General features: G+C 40.7%; 1 protein-coding gene across 2 annotated transcripts in view; it reads right to left on the reverse strand.

Annotated features, from left to right (window-relative positions):
- Positions 1 to 1,551: 1,551 nt before the first annotated feature.
- POP1 (POP1 homolog, ribonuclease P/MRP subunit) overlaps positions 1,552 to 14,149 on the reverse strand; it is a 126,735-nt gene continuing 114,137 nt past the window's right edge. For both annotated transcript variants that reach the window (XM_033934545.1, XM_033934546.1), the window contains 3 exons: positions 13,431 to 13,585; positions 8,893 to 9,219; positions 1,552 to 4,681 (listed from right to left, as the gene is read on the reverse strand). In XM_033934545.1, coding sequence (XP_033790436.1) covers positions 4,024 to 4,681; positions 8,893 to 9,219; positions 13,431 to 13,585 — 1,140 coding nt within the window. In that variant the 3' untranslated portion in view covers positions 1,552 to 4,023. The remainder of the gene's footprint in view (positions 4,682 to 8,892; positions 9,220 to 13,430; positions 13,586 to 14,149) is intronic.

A 14,149-nucleotide genomic window follows, 5' to 3' on the forward strand; every position in this document is an offset into this window, starting at 1 on the left:
CCCGTGCAGTTTCCCGCCCCTGATTTTCCACGGATGCCCCCTTGTTGCCGCGGGACCCTTGAAAAAGAAGATATCTTCTTCCACCTCGATGAGGCCCGTGAGATACTTGAATGTCTCGATCATGTCACCCCTCTCTCTGCGTTCCTCGAGTGAGTACAGCTGCAACTTATCCAGCCGTTTCTCGTACGGGAGATCCTTGAGTCCCGAGACCATCCGGGTGGCCATTCTCTGGACCGACTCCAGAGAATGGCCACCCGGATGGTCTCAGGACTCAAGGATCTCCCGTACGAGGAACGGCTGGATAAGTTGCAGCTGTACTCACTCGAGAAACACAGAGAGAGGGGTGACATGATCGAGACATTCAAGTATCTCACGGACCTGATTCTGGAAGCAGTGCCTGTCGTAGCAAGTGTCTGCAAAACAGGCGCCTACTGCATGTTCATCACCGGCAGTTGCCGTATCCAGAATTGCGCCTTTTTTTTTACCATAGGCACCTTAAAGGCCTACATTTAAGGTGCCGGTCTCACACCTACGGAGGCGCATAGGGACGCCTAATGCCACTTCTGGTGCGAACCACGCCCACACCAGCCTTAGGTGTCCATAGGCGTCCCTATGCACCTCTTGAGGGGTGAGACAGACGCCTAAGAACGGTGCCTGCATTAAAAAAAAAAAAAAAAAAGCGTCTCAATTGGTTCGTTAGATGGCGGTAGGATGTCTTCTGTCGCCTAACTTCAGGACGCTATTTGGAAAATTTGACCCTTCATGTATATTTGTTAGGAATGTCTTGAAAAGCTGTGGCTACAAGGTACCTCAGTTTGGTTAGGGAAGCTGTAATTGAGAGTTCATATTAAAATACCCAGAGCTCGACTAACTCAGGGTTTTTTTTTATTCTGTAACTTGGTTAAAAAAAGAAATGTGCACAACAAAGATGCAAGCTTATAAATTTTCAGTTTAATATACAGATATGTCAGGTCAATACTGTCTCAAGCACGAAACATTCACATCATGTGTAGCTTTAAATACATTTTATTTCAATTTTTCAGCGTTTCATAAATCAGTAAGATAGCTTAAAAAATAATGCATAATTTAAAGAGTGACTCCTGCTCTAAAGAAAGTCATCCTTCCCCTTAGAAGGAAGGCAAAAAGGAGCTGGGAAAGAGACTTTTTAAACTGAAAAGAATAAAGAGAGATTTTTTTTTTTTTTTTAGATGTCTAGCATTTTCTTGTAATTCTGCCTATTGCAGTTTGGTAAGATCATGCCATGTGGAAGGAGAATAAGTCAACCCCAGTACCATTTGAGACCTTAGTACAATCTTCTAAGAATATCTGCCATCTATCTAATACTCCATTATCTTGGGTTGGGCAAAAGCAGAAAGCAAAATTTAGGATGGGTATCCCAATGGAACCCCTTAGGCCAGGGGTGTCCAATGTCGGTCCTCGAGGGCCGCAATCCAGTCGGGTTTTCAGGATTTCCCCAATGACTATGCATGAGATCTATGTGCATGCACTGCTTTCAATGCATATTCATTGGGGAAATCCTGAAAACCCGACTGGATTGCGGCCCTCGAGGACCGACATTGGACACCCCTGCCCTAGGCAAAAGAGAAACTTTGCGAGCACTGGAGACTCAATTATATGCAAATTTCTCTCAAAAAATGTTCATGCTGACAATTTGGCTTGCCAAACTTAGAAAACTATAAGAAGCTCAGAGGTAGAGAATGACACGGGGGCAAATTTGTCCCCATCCCTGCAGGAATTCAATTTCCCCAGCCTATCCCCACGAGTTTTCTCATTGTCCCTGTCCCAATCCTGCAAGCTTTGCCTTAACCACACAAGCCTTGAACACTTATGATTCTAAAGTATTTGAGACTTGTGCAGATGAGGACGGAGCTTGCAGGAATGGGGCAGGGAGAGGAAAAGACAGGAAAATTGTCCCCATGTCATTCTGTACTCAGAAGTAAATAATGTCCCCTTTTCTTTGCTCTTTCGTGATCATTTCTGCCTTTACTTTTACCAGGGAAGAGGCATCGTCTTTAAACAAAAGAAAATAAAATCCCTTTACTCACATTCTGAAGTATTCTAGCATAAGACTTTTTTTTTTACTCTCTGACTGGGATATATACGACATGCAATTCTTATTTTTCTTAATAAAGTTTAAAAAAAAAAAAAGAAATTATTGTATATTTTGATCTTATTTCTTCTGTGCTGGATTTATTGTTGGGCTCTAACAATTGTAACAATCAATTTCAATGATCATTTGCCCCTTGTGACTGGGGAAAAAATAAAACATGGTGACTAAATAGTCATTTACCACCTATAATATATATTTTAAAAAAATTCTGCTCATCATAGGAAAGCTTTAACAGTTCATATTATGGCCCTCTGAAGCGGCAGTCCTCAAGGACCACAATCCAGCTGAGTTTCTAAGATTTCCACAAAAAAACATGCATGAAATATTTCTGCACATAATGAAGGCAGTGCATGTAAACAGATCTCATACAAAATTCATTGTGGAGATCATCAAAATCAAGACTCGTATGGAGGACCCCTGCCTGTAGGGAAATGAAGACCTCAAACACAACTGGAAGAGAATTTGTATCTGGCTTCATTTTTCATTAATTGCAAAAACCCCAGTTAGTGTGAGTTATATTGTAATACAAGTACCAGAAAGGAACAATAACCCTACATGTAACCATAGTCAAAAAGAGTCAAAAGATGACCTGGACTAACATTTTTTAGAATAACTTTTTATTTTTTTTTTTTCACAAGCAGTTGAAGAGTCACCTTCTGGTTTATATATCCAATTCCTATGGCAATGTGAGATTTGCTTCTACATATTGGCTCCTATCAGGGCACCTTTTTCAGAAGATTGTTTTTATGTGTACATGTTTGTTGATGAAAGACTCCAGATGTAGGGCTGGTGGCCAAAACGCAGCTATGCTGAGTCTCATTGAACTTCTTCATTAAATCAATCCTATCTATCTGGCATTCCATTAGTTTATTTTGGTCATCTCCACTGTGTGTGCTACTTTTTACAATTTTATAGAGGTATTCAATGTATTTTGCCCTGAAGGTGGCATTACAATGCTAAAACATAGGTCCATATTGGGATTTATGAAAACATGCAAACTACACAAATTTATTAAAAAAAAATAAAAAAAAAAGTTACTCTAGGTGGAGTCATCTTTTGACACCACTTTTGGCTCTTTTTGACTGTTGTCATATAGTAATTACAGAATTAGAGGAGAAATTCATTCTGATAGAACAGCCCTTCCAAGGAGAATTTTACATTATACATTTATTGCAGTTAAAAATCCAGATGGTTCTCATGCCACAAAGGACTATTTTACTTGTTTCAGCTGTTAAAAGTTCCATATGTTATTGCTTGTTGTATATAATTAATTGATTTAAAGCCTATTACATAGTTCATTAAGAATATGCTTTTTCAATAATGTAACCATTATACAGTTCAATGAACATGTTAGATTCAATAAATGCAATTCTGTTCCCTTCCCACATCAGCTGGGGGGGGGGGGGGGGAGAGAGGGAGGGGTGAAGCAATGCCAAATCAAATTTTAGGGCCAAACTGAAATTTCAGGGGGAAAAAAAAAGGTAGAAAATACTTGCAAGTTATTTTTTGCACAATTTTTAAAACTGCATCTCTTACTAAAGGATTTAATTTTCTGCAGTTTCTGGAAAGAAAAAAAGGTCACAAAAATTGTACAAAATTATTGTGGCAACTATCTCTGAAAATACTAAATTTTAGGATTAAAAAAAAAAATACACAGTTTTGTATAGAAGTTTTCTCCTGCACAAATGTAGGTGGAATTCCTATAAGGTGCAAGAAATTAAATTCAAGGGTAAACAATGCACTATTTCAGAACCACACGGATTGAATCTAATCTATTTGCATTTTAAAACTTAAATTTGTCCCCTTAAAATTGAAATTTGGCCCATAAATCTTTGGCCTTTCCAACAACAACAAATTGTTCATCCCAATAATTTTTTATTTGTAACAAATTTTCATACATCAACAGTAAGTCTCCCAAACCTGTACTGTAATGATGCTGGGTTCCGGACTAAAACAAGCCCCTTCTTGTCAGCAGGCTGGCTGGCTAACATGTACAGTAGTCCAGTCAAACTAACAAAACCCAAAGCTTCGCCACCGCCTGTAGCCAAGGAGAAGTCACCATGGGTGGCAAACCCTAGAAGGACCCTAGAGCAATGTAAACTCACATTGGGAAGAGGTGCTGACCATAAACCAAGAATCAGATCTTCGTGATCTGTTCCTACTGCAGGGGCTTGCAAAGCACCAGGCACACCAGCTTCCTCATCCTTTGTCTTATTTTTTGTCTTCTTGTTTTTCTTGAGTTTCACCAGCTTGCATTTGAATATATCTCTGTGCTTGGGTTCCTGAGGGCCACAGTATAACTGGTCTTTCTTCAGTCTGAGCAAATCCTCTTCTGTTGGAATACAGATCATTGCATGCAACTCTGGATTACCCTTTCTCAGCAGAGCGAGTCTGATCCAGACCAGTGCTTGTGGGAGGTGGCTCACAAGAGGAGATGAGGCTCCAGTGCTCATTTCTGGTTCCAGCGTTTGGGAAGAATGGCACGCTCTCTGACCTCTCCTAGCAGAAGGACTACACCAGGCTGACAGCCGCTTTAGGAATTTTCTGCTCCTAAATTGAAAATGTACAGAACATCTAATAATAATCATTTTACTAACACACAAGTTGCATATGTTTATTGCTCGTTCTGAATAAAAAGATCTCTGGGAAAGCATTCACTTATTTACATAATGCTGTGTGGAAATGAAATGCCCAGCTTCCTTATAAGCAAATTGGTTATTTAGAATGCAAAAATCAAAGAAACTGGGGACAGTTGAAAACCACAAAAATACTGGAATGGGAATGCAGCTACCATAAAAGTATTTTCAAAGTACAAAATCATTAGAAGACATTTTGTCATGGCCTACACACAAGAACTCACAGACCACAAACACTGTAACAGCCTTATTAAATTAGTGGGCTTAAGTTCTGGGATGCAGCCATGACAGTATATCACTTTAATGATTTTGTAGCGTACAGGCTGCCACTGAAGAAATATAACCCAGTTATGGTACTTCTGAAGCAGTATTTTGTGAATTGTGAGGTTTTTTTTTCCATTCGATATTTGGACGTCTAGCTATTTTCGGGAAGGCAGTGCTGAAGTTAACTGGTTTGGTGCTATTTTCTAAGTTTTTTGGGGTCATCTAGAACTGTGTACTAGTCCCGCTTCAAAGTTTCTATACTCTATCTCATTTACATATTTAAAATAACCCATGAAAAAATCTTAGAGAAACCCTAATTATCTTTTAACAGTAATACAGTATTCCCCCGGTCATTCACGGTCCACGATTCACGGTCCCGGTCATTCGCGGCATTTTCTGACCACGAATAACCAGGCAGGAGAGGGCAGCCGGAGCGCCGGCTTGTGAAGGAAATCACTCGTGGTATGCTTCTACTGCCTCTTCCTGTACTAAAGTCAGGCCTCACCAATCAGGAGCTGCGTGTCAAAGCTGCTCCTGATTGGTGAGGCCCGGCTTTAGTACAGGAAGAGGCGGTTGGAGCATACCACAAGTGATTTCCTTCACTCGCCGGTGCTCCGGCTGCCCTCTCCTGCCTCTCAGGCTGCCCTCTCCTGCTAAAAACCGTATTTGCGGTTTTTCAACATTCGCGGGGGCTCCTGGAACGGAACCCCTGCGAATATCGGGGGAGTACTGTAGCTACTTTCTGGCAGAGAATGGTGATCAGCAGGAGGCAGCAGTTCCTGGCAGCAAATTCTCTCAATGAGAGCAGTTTGAACCTGAGGACATACATAGAAAAAGTTCCTTATGTTGCATATACAAGATAGCATCTAAAATTCTGTTTTACTTTATTTGTATTCTTAACTCAAAACACTGCCCGAAGCAGTATACAAGTAAAACAAAGGATAAATTACATAAAACAATTAAATGCATAACATAGGTAAAAAATAAAATGAAACAAACATGAAAATGATCAGAATATACCACAGCTGGAATCAGAAAAAAAAACAGAAAACATAATTCAATCATCAGGTATTCCTCATGACACCTCTTGCTGATAATTTCACTCGTCTCCTTATGGATATCCTGAAAACCTGACCTGGCTCCAGCTCTCGAGGACCGGAATTGCCTACCCCTGCCCTAGCAGATAGGGATTTTTTTTTTTTTTTTGAAATATAGCAAAGCAGTGTTTCCCAAGTCAGTACTGGAGTACCCCCTTGCGAGTCAGAGATTCATTTGCATACACTGCTTCCATTGTCTGCAATCTTTCATGCATATTCATTGTGGATATCTTGAAAACCTGACTGGCAAGGGGGTACTCCAGGACTGACTTGAGAAACACTGCTTTGCTATATTTCAGAAAAAAATCTCTATCTTCTAGGGCAGGGGTAGGCAATTCCGGTCCTCGAGAGGACCAGGTTAGGTTTTCAGGATATCCACAATAAATATGCATGAAATGGATTTGCATCTCAAGAAGGCAGTGCATGCAAATCCATCTCACATATATTCATTGTGGATATCCTGAAAACCTAACCTGGTTTCGGCTCTCGAGGACTGGAATTGCCTACCCCTGCGCTAGGGCACTGCTTCTCAACACAATCCTTAGAGCACACCCAGCCAATCAGGTTTTCAGGATATCCACAATAAATATGCATGAGAGAGATTTGCATACCAAGGTGGCAGAGCATAGATTGTGGATATTCTGAAAATCTGACTGGCTGGGTGTGCCCCAAGGACTGTGTTGAAAAGCACTGTGAGCAACTGGTTCATCTTTTTTTTTTTAACATACTTTGTGGGACCTATTTACATTACATTACATTAGGGACTTCTATTCCGCCTATACCTTGCAGTTCAAGGCGGATTACAAAAGAGCTAACTGGACATTTCCAGTGAAGTTACAACAGTATTGGTTGGGGTTTTTTTTTTGGTTACAAGGGAGGAGAGGTAGCTGGATTAATTCCGGAAGAACTTGCAAATTTGATATTAAATTGACTGTAATTAACCAAAGATAGAATGTAAGTGAAATTTGCATTGATTATCTGATTGAATATGTACTTACACTTTATGTAATTTTGAAAATGAATAAAAATTTTGAAAAAAAAATTGACTGTACGTTACTGTGTGATATAACAAATAGATTACAGTTAGAGTACAAATAAGATTCCGTTACATTTCAGGGATCTGAATACTTGGTTGGTGTTTTGGGGAGGAAGAGATTATTTAAGTAAACTGTGTTAGCTGTTAACTTAGCAGTTAGCATGCTAAGGCCCAGATTCCGAAAGATAGCAACTCAATGGCTGTTGGCCGATTCTCTGGTCGATTTTAAAACAGTGATTGATTCACTATTAAATTTGCATGCAAATTCACCAACTCAATCACTCAGTGAGCGATTGAGTCGGACAGTAGTGACAGGAGAAGCAGCCTCCCGTCACTGCTGTCAGGGCTTCTGCTGGGTTTCATTTTTATTTTTTTAAATAGCACAGATATTTTGCGTGTATTGCAAAATATCTGCCCAATTTAAAAAAAAACCCGCTCTTCCCTGACAAAGCGTCCCTCCCTCCCCGAACCCAAAAAAATGGCATTGTTTTGGCCAGAGACTCCTTAGTCTCCTCCCTAAGGAAGTCCCTGATTGGCTCAGGCACCTCAGGATCCTCCCAAGCGAGGAGCCCGAGGTTCCTGAGCCAATCAGGGCTTTAAGCCCCTCCCTGTGCAGGAGGAGGCCGGAGGAGCAGGAGGGTCTGATTGGGCACCCCTCTTGCTCCCAATGTAAAGATACAGGAGGGGGAGGGGGCCGACAACGGGGGGTGATGGCAGGAGTGGACATCCCTCCGGCCAGGTTTTTCGGGGGGGGGGGGGTGAGGGAGGAGATATTTGCAGGCAGGAGGGAGTGGGCATCCCATTTGCCATTTTTTTTTTTCTTCAGGTACGGGCGGGCGCCTTCGGGGGCAGGAGGGAGTGGGCATCCATCCTGCCTTTTTCTTTGGGGTGGAGAAGGAGGGTCTTCATGGCAGGAGGGAGTGGGAATCCCTGCTGCCATCTTTTTGGGGTTTGGGTGGGTCACCACGATTGTCTGAGGGGGGGAACCGTTGGCAGCAGTAGGGAATTCTTATATATATTTTTTTTTTTTTGGGGGGGGGGGGGGAAGGACAGATATTTTGCGTATGTAATATATGCAAAATATCTGTGCCATTAAAAAAAATGAAAAATAAAAAAACCCTGGCAGACCTGTCGGTAACACAGTTCAAGGAACAGGCATGTAGGATCTCTTAGGGAGAGGAGGAGATCGTGGATGCTGAGGATGGGCAGACTGGCTGGACCATTTAGCCTCTATCTGCCATGAGGATAAATGTCAATAATTGAGCTACAGGTGCAAAATTCAAGATACACCTTATTGATTGTAGCACTGCGAAGACTCAACACTGACAGTGTTTCAGCGTCTATGCCTTTGTCAAGAGTCTCAAAGGCTTATTACTCTATCACATGAATAGAGCATTCAACACAGGTCAATTTAAGGACTGAACAGAGCAGTAACTGGTGTCCAAAGCAAAGCTGAAGGTCATGAATAAGATGCCGAAACACTATCAGTATCAAGTCTTCAAGTCTTCGCAGTGCTACAATCAAAGTGTATCTTGAATTTTACACCCATAGCTGAATTATTGATATCTTATCCTCACGACTCCTCTGTTGTGCTGTGCTCTTCTCGTTGGTGAGGCCACCTTGGGCTTTTTTCTTCAGTGCCTTTATCTGCCGTCATATTTCTAATTAAAAATGAATTATAGGGATGGTTTCCATGTTAACATACCAAAATCATTTGCATCTACGTACCTGATTACGCAAAAGTCATTACTTTTAATTTCTTCTTCTCTGTGTACATCCTGGTGTTTTTCCACATTTCCTATCACTCCCTTTTTCACCTCCACCATTGATTTTCCAGGGCTTCCAACCTCAGTTGAAACAGCCGTTGCACCTGCGAAGTTCGAACTGCTGGAGAGCTGGACTTGATCTTCATAGGTGCCACTAGGAGCAGTTGCAGGAGAGATACCTAGGGCTTTGAACCTTTCTTCCCAGTCTTGTGTGAGCTGCTCCCAAGGACAGAGAAAAGGGGCCAGCGTGCCATGCTTGACATAGTTTGCCCTCTTTGCAGGTGGCCGTCTAAAAGGAACAAAACACAGTTATTTTTCTTTCTATCTGAAAATAGACATGGCAGTCAGAGATTAACATTGCCACCAAAATCACTATCTTAAGGGTAATATCCTTGAGGGCTGTTGTCTAAAATATTTTCTAATGAATTCAAATGGAGGCACCAGAGTCCTGAGCATTAAGTTTAAGTCCTAGATTAGAATCATCAATCTCAAGAGAGATTCTTCCATTGTAATCCCCATTTTTATATCTTTTGTAACCCCCTTTTTTATATCTTTTGTAACTCCCATTTTTTTATATCTTTTGTAATCCGCCTTGAACCGCAAGGTAATGGCGGAATAGAAATCTCTAATGTAATGTAATGTAATGTAATGTAATGGATGTGCTCCAGTTCTCAGCACGTGTGAGATATAAGAGCTGCCATACAGGGACAGACTGAAGGTCCATCAAGCCCGTATCCTGTTTCCAACAATGGACAACCCAGGTCACAAGTACCTGGCAAGATCCCAAGAAGAAAAAAAGAGATTTTTATGCTGCTTATACTAGGAATAAGCAGTGGATTTTCCCAAACTATCTTAATAATGGCTTTTGGACTTCTGTTTTAAGACATTATCTAAATCTTTGTTAAACCTTGCTAAGCTAACCGCTGCCACTACATTCTCTTGCAACAAATTCCAGGGTTTAATTACCTGTTGAGTGGAGAAATATTTTCTCCGTTTTTAAAAAAATCTAATATTTAGTAGTTTCATCCCATGCCCCCTAGTCCTAGTAATTTTGGAAAGAGTAAACAAGCGATTTACATCTACCCTTTCCACTCCACTCAATATTTTATAAACCTCTTATCATATCGGCCCCAAGCCGTCTTTTCTCCACACTACAAAGCCCTAGCCACTTTAGCCTTTCCTAATAGGGAAGATGTCCTACTCGTTTTATCATTTTCATCACCCTTCTCTGTACTTTTTCTAATTCCATTATATCTTTTTTGAGATATGGCAACCAGACCTGCACACAGTATTTGAGGTGCAGCTGCATCACAGAGCGATACAAAGGCATGATAACATTTTCAACTTTGTTTTCCATTCCTTTCCTGATTAATTCCTAACATTTTATTTGCTTCCTTAGCCACCACCGCACACTGAGCTGAGGGCTTCAATGACGAACATAAGGAAGTTCTTCTTCACCCAGAGAGTGGTGGAAAACTGGAACGCTCTTCCAGAGTCTGTCGTAGGGGAGAGCACCATCCAGGGATTCAAGACAGGGTTGGTTATGTTCCTGCTGAACAAGGAGTGCGCTGGTAGGGCTAGTCTCAGTTAGGGTACTGGTCTTTGACTTGGGGGCTGCCGCGTGAGCGGACTGCTGGGCACGATAGACCCCCCTGGTCTGACCCAGCAGTGGCAATTCTTATGTTCTTATGTATCCTCAACGATGAAACCTAGATCTTCTTCCTAGGCAGTGACTCCTAATGTGAAACCTTGCATCATGTAGCTATAGTTTGGGATCCTCTTTACCACATGCATCACTTTGCACTTGTTCACATTAAACGTCATCTGCCATTTTGATGCCCAGTCTCCCAAGGTTCTCTTGCAATTTTTACAATCTTCTTGAGATTTAACAACTTTGTGTCATCAGAAAATTTAATTATCTCACTAGTTATTCCTATCTCTAGATCATTGATAAATATTTAAAAATGCAGCAGCCGTAACACAGACCCCTGGGGAACCTCACTATTTACCTTTCTCAATTGAGAACAGACTTGTCCACGTTGTCCTTGAGAGTTGTAAACAGGCCAATTTTCAGGATAGCTCTCATGAATATGCATAAGAAAACTTTACATTCCTACTATATCCATTGTATGCAGACCTCTCTCATGCATATTCATGAGGGATATCCTGAAAACCTGCTCTGCTTGCAGTCCTTGAAAAGTCAACTTGGACAAGCCTGTTATAGAGGGTGACATCAACAATCTAGTTCTTGGTCTCCATCTGTTGGTCCAATGAGATGAATAGTAGTGATGACATTATAAGCAATTACACAGACAGAACAAACATACTTTATTGTTTTCTTAAGCATAAAAGCAAAGCCAAATCTTAACTTCAACTTCTTTTTTTGTAGACAAACTGAATTCCTCTTTAGGCAAACTAGGCATGCAAGCAACTAGTTTTCCCTTGAACTACTAAATCCTAAAGGAAAACATTTTCCCCTGAGAAGTAGCTATAGATGAAGTACTAGGAAGAGATTTCTTAAATTTTATTTTTTTTTTTTAAATTATTATGCCATTTAACTTTCAATAAAAAATGAATATGAATTTGTTAATAAAATATAACCATTTGGTTTTTAAATTATGTTTAAAAAATGCTAAGATTTATAACCAGAGTACTCTTGCTAGGGAAGAAAGCCATTCTCACCAACTGGCTGTCTACTACTCCCCCGACTTATGCTCAATGGAGATCCCTGATGATAATTCACGCAACGCTAGAGCGGAGATTGGTGGGAGATCTGGATCGTGGACCGGGTCGTAGATCTCGCCAGACCTGGGAATGTTTCTGGCAGGATCTCACTCCACATGCACGTAGCAGACTCTTGAATATTTAGGAAGATCTCGGACTCTCAGTTTTCGTTATGGCACTGGACTCCGGGGGTGGGGAGGGTTGGGTGTGGGGGGGGGATGGTTGCATTGTTCTTTAGTGTAATAAGTTACCGATTGTACTGTTTGTTTTCTATTGGAACAATAAAAATCATTTGAACATAAAAAATGCTAAGTATCAAGGTCCTAATAAGATAATTTTGCAATGATTTTTTGTTTGAGGACTTAATTCAATGCTTTGGTAGTCTAGCACTGCCCCGACTGGCATATGGTCAGGTTTCACTTTACATTGGGGCAAACCAATGTATATTGTGTATCTGAGTATTAATTCAGAATCTTATTTATGTTTTATTGCATGTCATTGTATTTACAGTATTTCTATCTTTATTATGTTTCATATATATTTTTTATTATTTTGTATGTTATTTTTGTATTTTTGTTATTTTGCATGTTATTCAGGATATCAGATAGAGTGGGACAAAATTTTAAACAGCCACCTTAGATTATCATATCATTGCCTAGAATGAGAAATCTATCCCAACATCATGGACACTTACAACCTCTTTCAGTAAAACAATACTGCTAGATATAAGGTTCTAAGTAATTTCTGGTCTGAAGAACTTAGGAGGTCTTATTTTGACAAAAGATTTAGGCTGAAAGGACACATCCAAGGTTATCTTTCTATGCAAGAAAACAGGGGGGGGGGGTATAGTGTAGTTTATACAAAGTACAGATTACAGCCAAAGAGCTTTCAAGATGGAGCTGAAGACACCAGATTTACGTAGGGGATGCATAGATCTGGGGAGGCGGAAGTGGCTAGCACACTCGGGAATTTAACACTCGTTATTGCGCGCGTTAAGGCCCTAGCGCACCTTTGTAAATGGAGCCCTTGGCCTTACACAAAACTACAAAATTATTCTCGATTTTAAAGACATAGGGGGGTGGGTTATCCACAATGTATTATTTCATATAAATAAAAGCAGGGTTGTTCACAGCTGAGAGTGCAATTCTTATGTCTCTGAAAAGAGCTTTTCTTCTGAAAATCAATGACCTATTTGCTTTGTTCACTAAAAATATTGAACTCCGTAAATTCAGGCTCTAGATATTTGTTAGGAATTTATAAGTTTGGGTTTTATTCAGCTTGTAGCAAGGCGGGCAGATCTGTGGTTTAAGCTCACTTACGTCTAAGAACATAAGACTTGCCGCTGCTGGGTCAGACCAGCGGTCCATCATGCCCAGCAGTCCGCTCACGCGGCAGCCCTTAGGTCAAAGGCCAGTGCCCTAATTGAGTCTAGCCTTACCTGTGGGCGTTCCGGTTCCGCAGAACTTGTCTAATCTTATCTTGAATTCCTGGAGGGTGTTTTCCCCTATAACAGCCTCCGGAAGAGCATTCCAGTTTTCCACCACTCTCTGGGTGAAGAAGAACTTCCTTAGGTTTGTACGGAATCTATCCCCTTTCAACTTTAGAGAGCGCCCTCTCGTTCTCTCTACCTTGGAGAGGGTGAACAATCTGTCTTTATCTACTAAGTCTATTCCTCCTTGAGAGATTTTGGTTTTTTATTTGTAGTCAGTGTGTAAAAACTACACAAATGAAACAGACACACACAAAAAAGTCCCAAAACAGAATTTTTTTCTTTACCTTTTATATATTTTAAGAAGATCTTTCTCTAAATCCTTGGCCATCTGGACTCCAGCAGGGCAATCTGGAAAATCACTGGTAATATGAGGTACTCCCATGTACTGTGAGTGCTGCAAACCTTGCTGTAAGCCTCCTACCCTTGCACCTCTGTATATCTGTTGGAGAACCATAACACCATAGCAATAAAATTAAGAATAAACACAATGATTTTCCTCAGGTTAAAGCATAGTTGGGAGGTTGAATTCCACAGTTCTAAAATCTGCCCAACCAATAAGTGTTAAGGGTTGACTTTCAACTGGCCACGCTCGGCATTTTGCTGTCACAAGGTTTTTCCTGGAAATTCAATGCTGGGTCATGCCTGGGCTCTGGCATTGAATTTCTGGGTTTATGGAGCTGGTTAAACCATAGCTGGTTAAGTGTTATATTCAGCACTTAACTGGCTACGGCGAATCACACAGGACTAACATATGCTGTTACCTTGAACAGTTAAGTGCTGAATATTGGCACTTAATTGGCCAAATTCCAACTCTATCCCCAGATTGCCCTCAAAATAGCCATTAACTGGACATTTTCAGTGCCACTAAGTGGTTAAGTAACAGTAAATTACAGAAGATAATGGTCTATACACTCATTATAAATTCATGCTTAAATTTAATCATCTTATTTCTTTGATATTAATGGGTGCTAGACCAAAGAAATCCACCTGGAACCACTGAAGT

This window comes from Geotrypetes seraphini, chromosome 2 (genome assembly GCF_902459505.1).
Source record: "Geotrypetes seraphini chromosome 2, aGeoSer1.1, whole genome shotgun sequence".
NCBI classification, from domain to species: domain Eukaryota; kingdom Metazoa; phylum Chordata; class Amphibia; order Gymnophiona; family Dermophiidae; genus Geotrypetes; species Geotrypetes seraphini.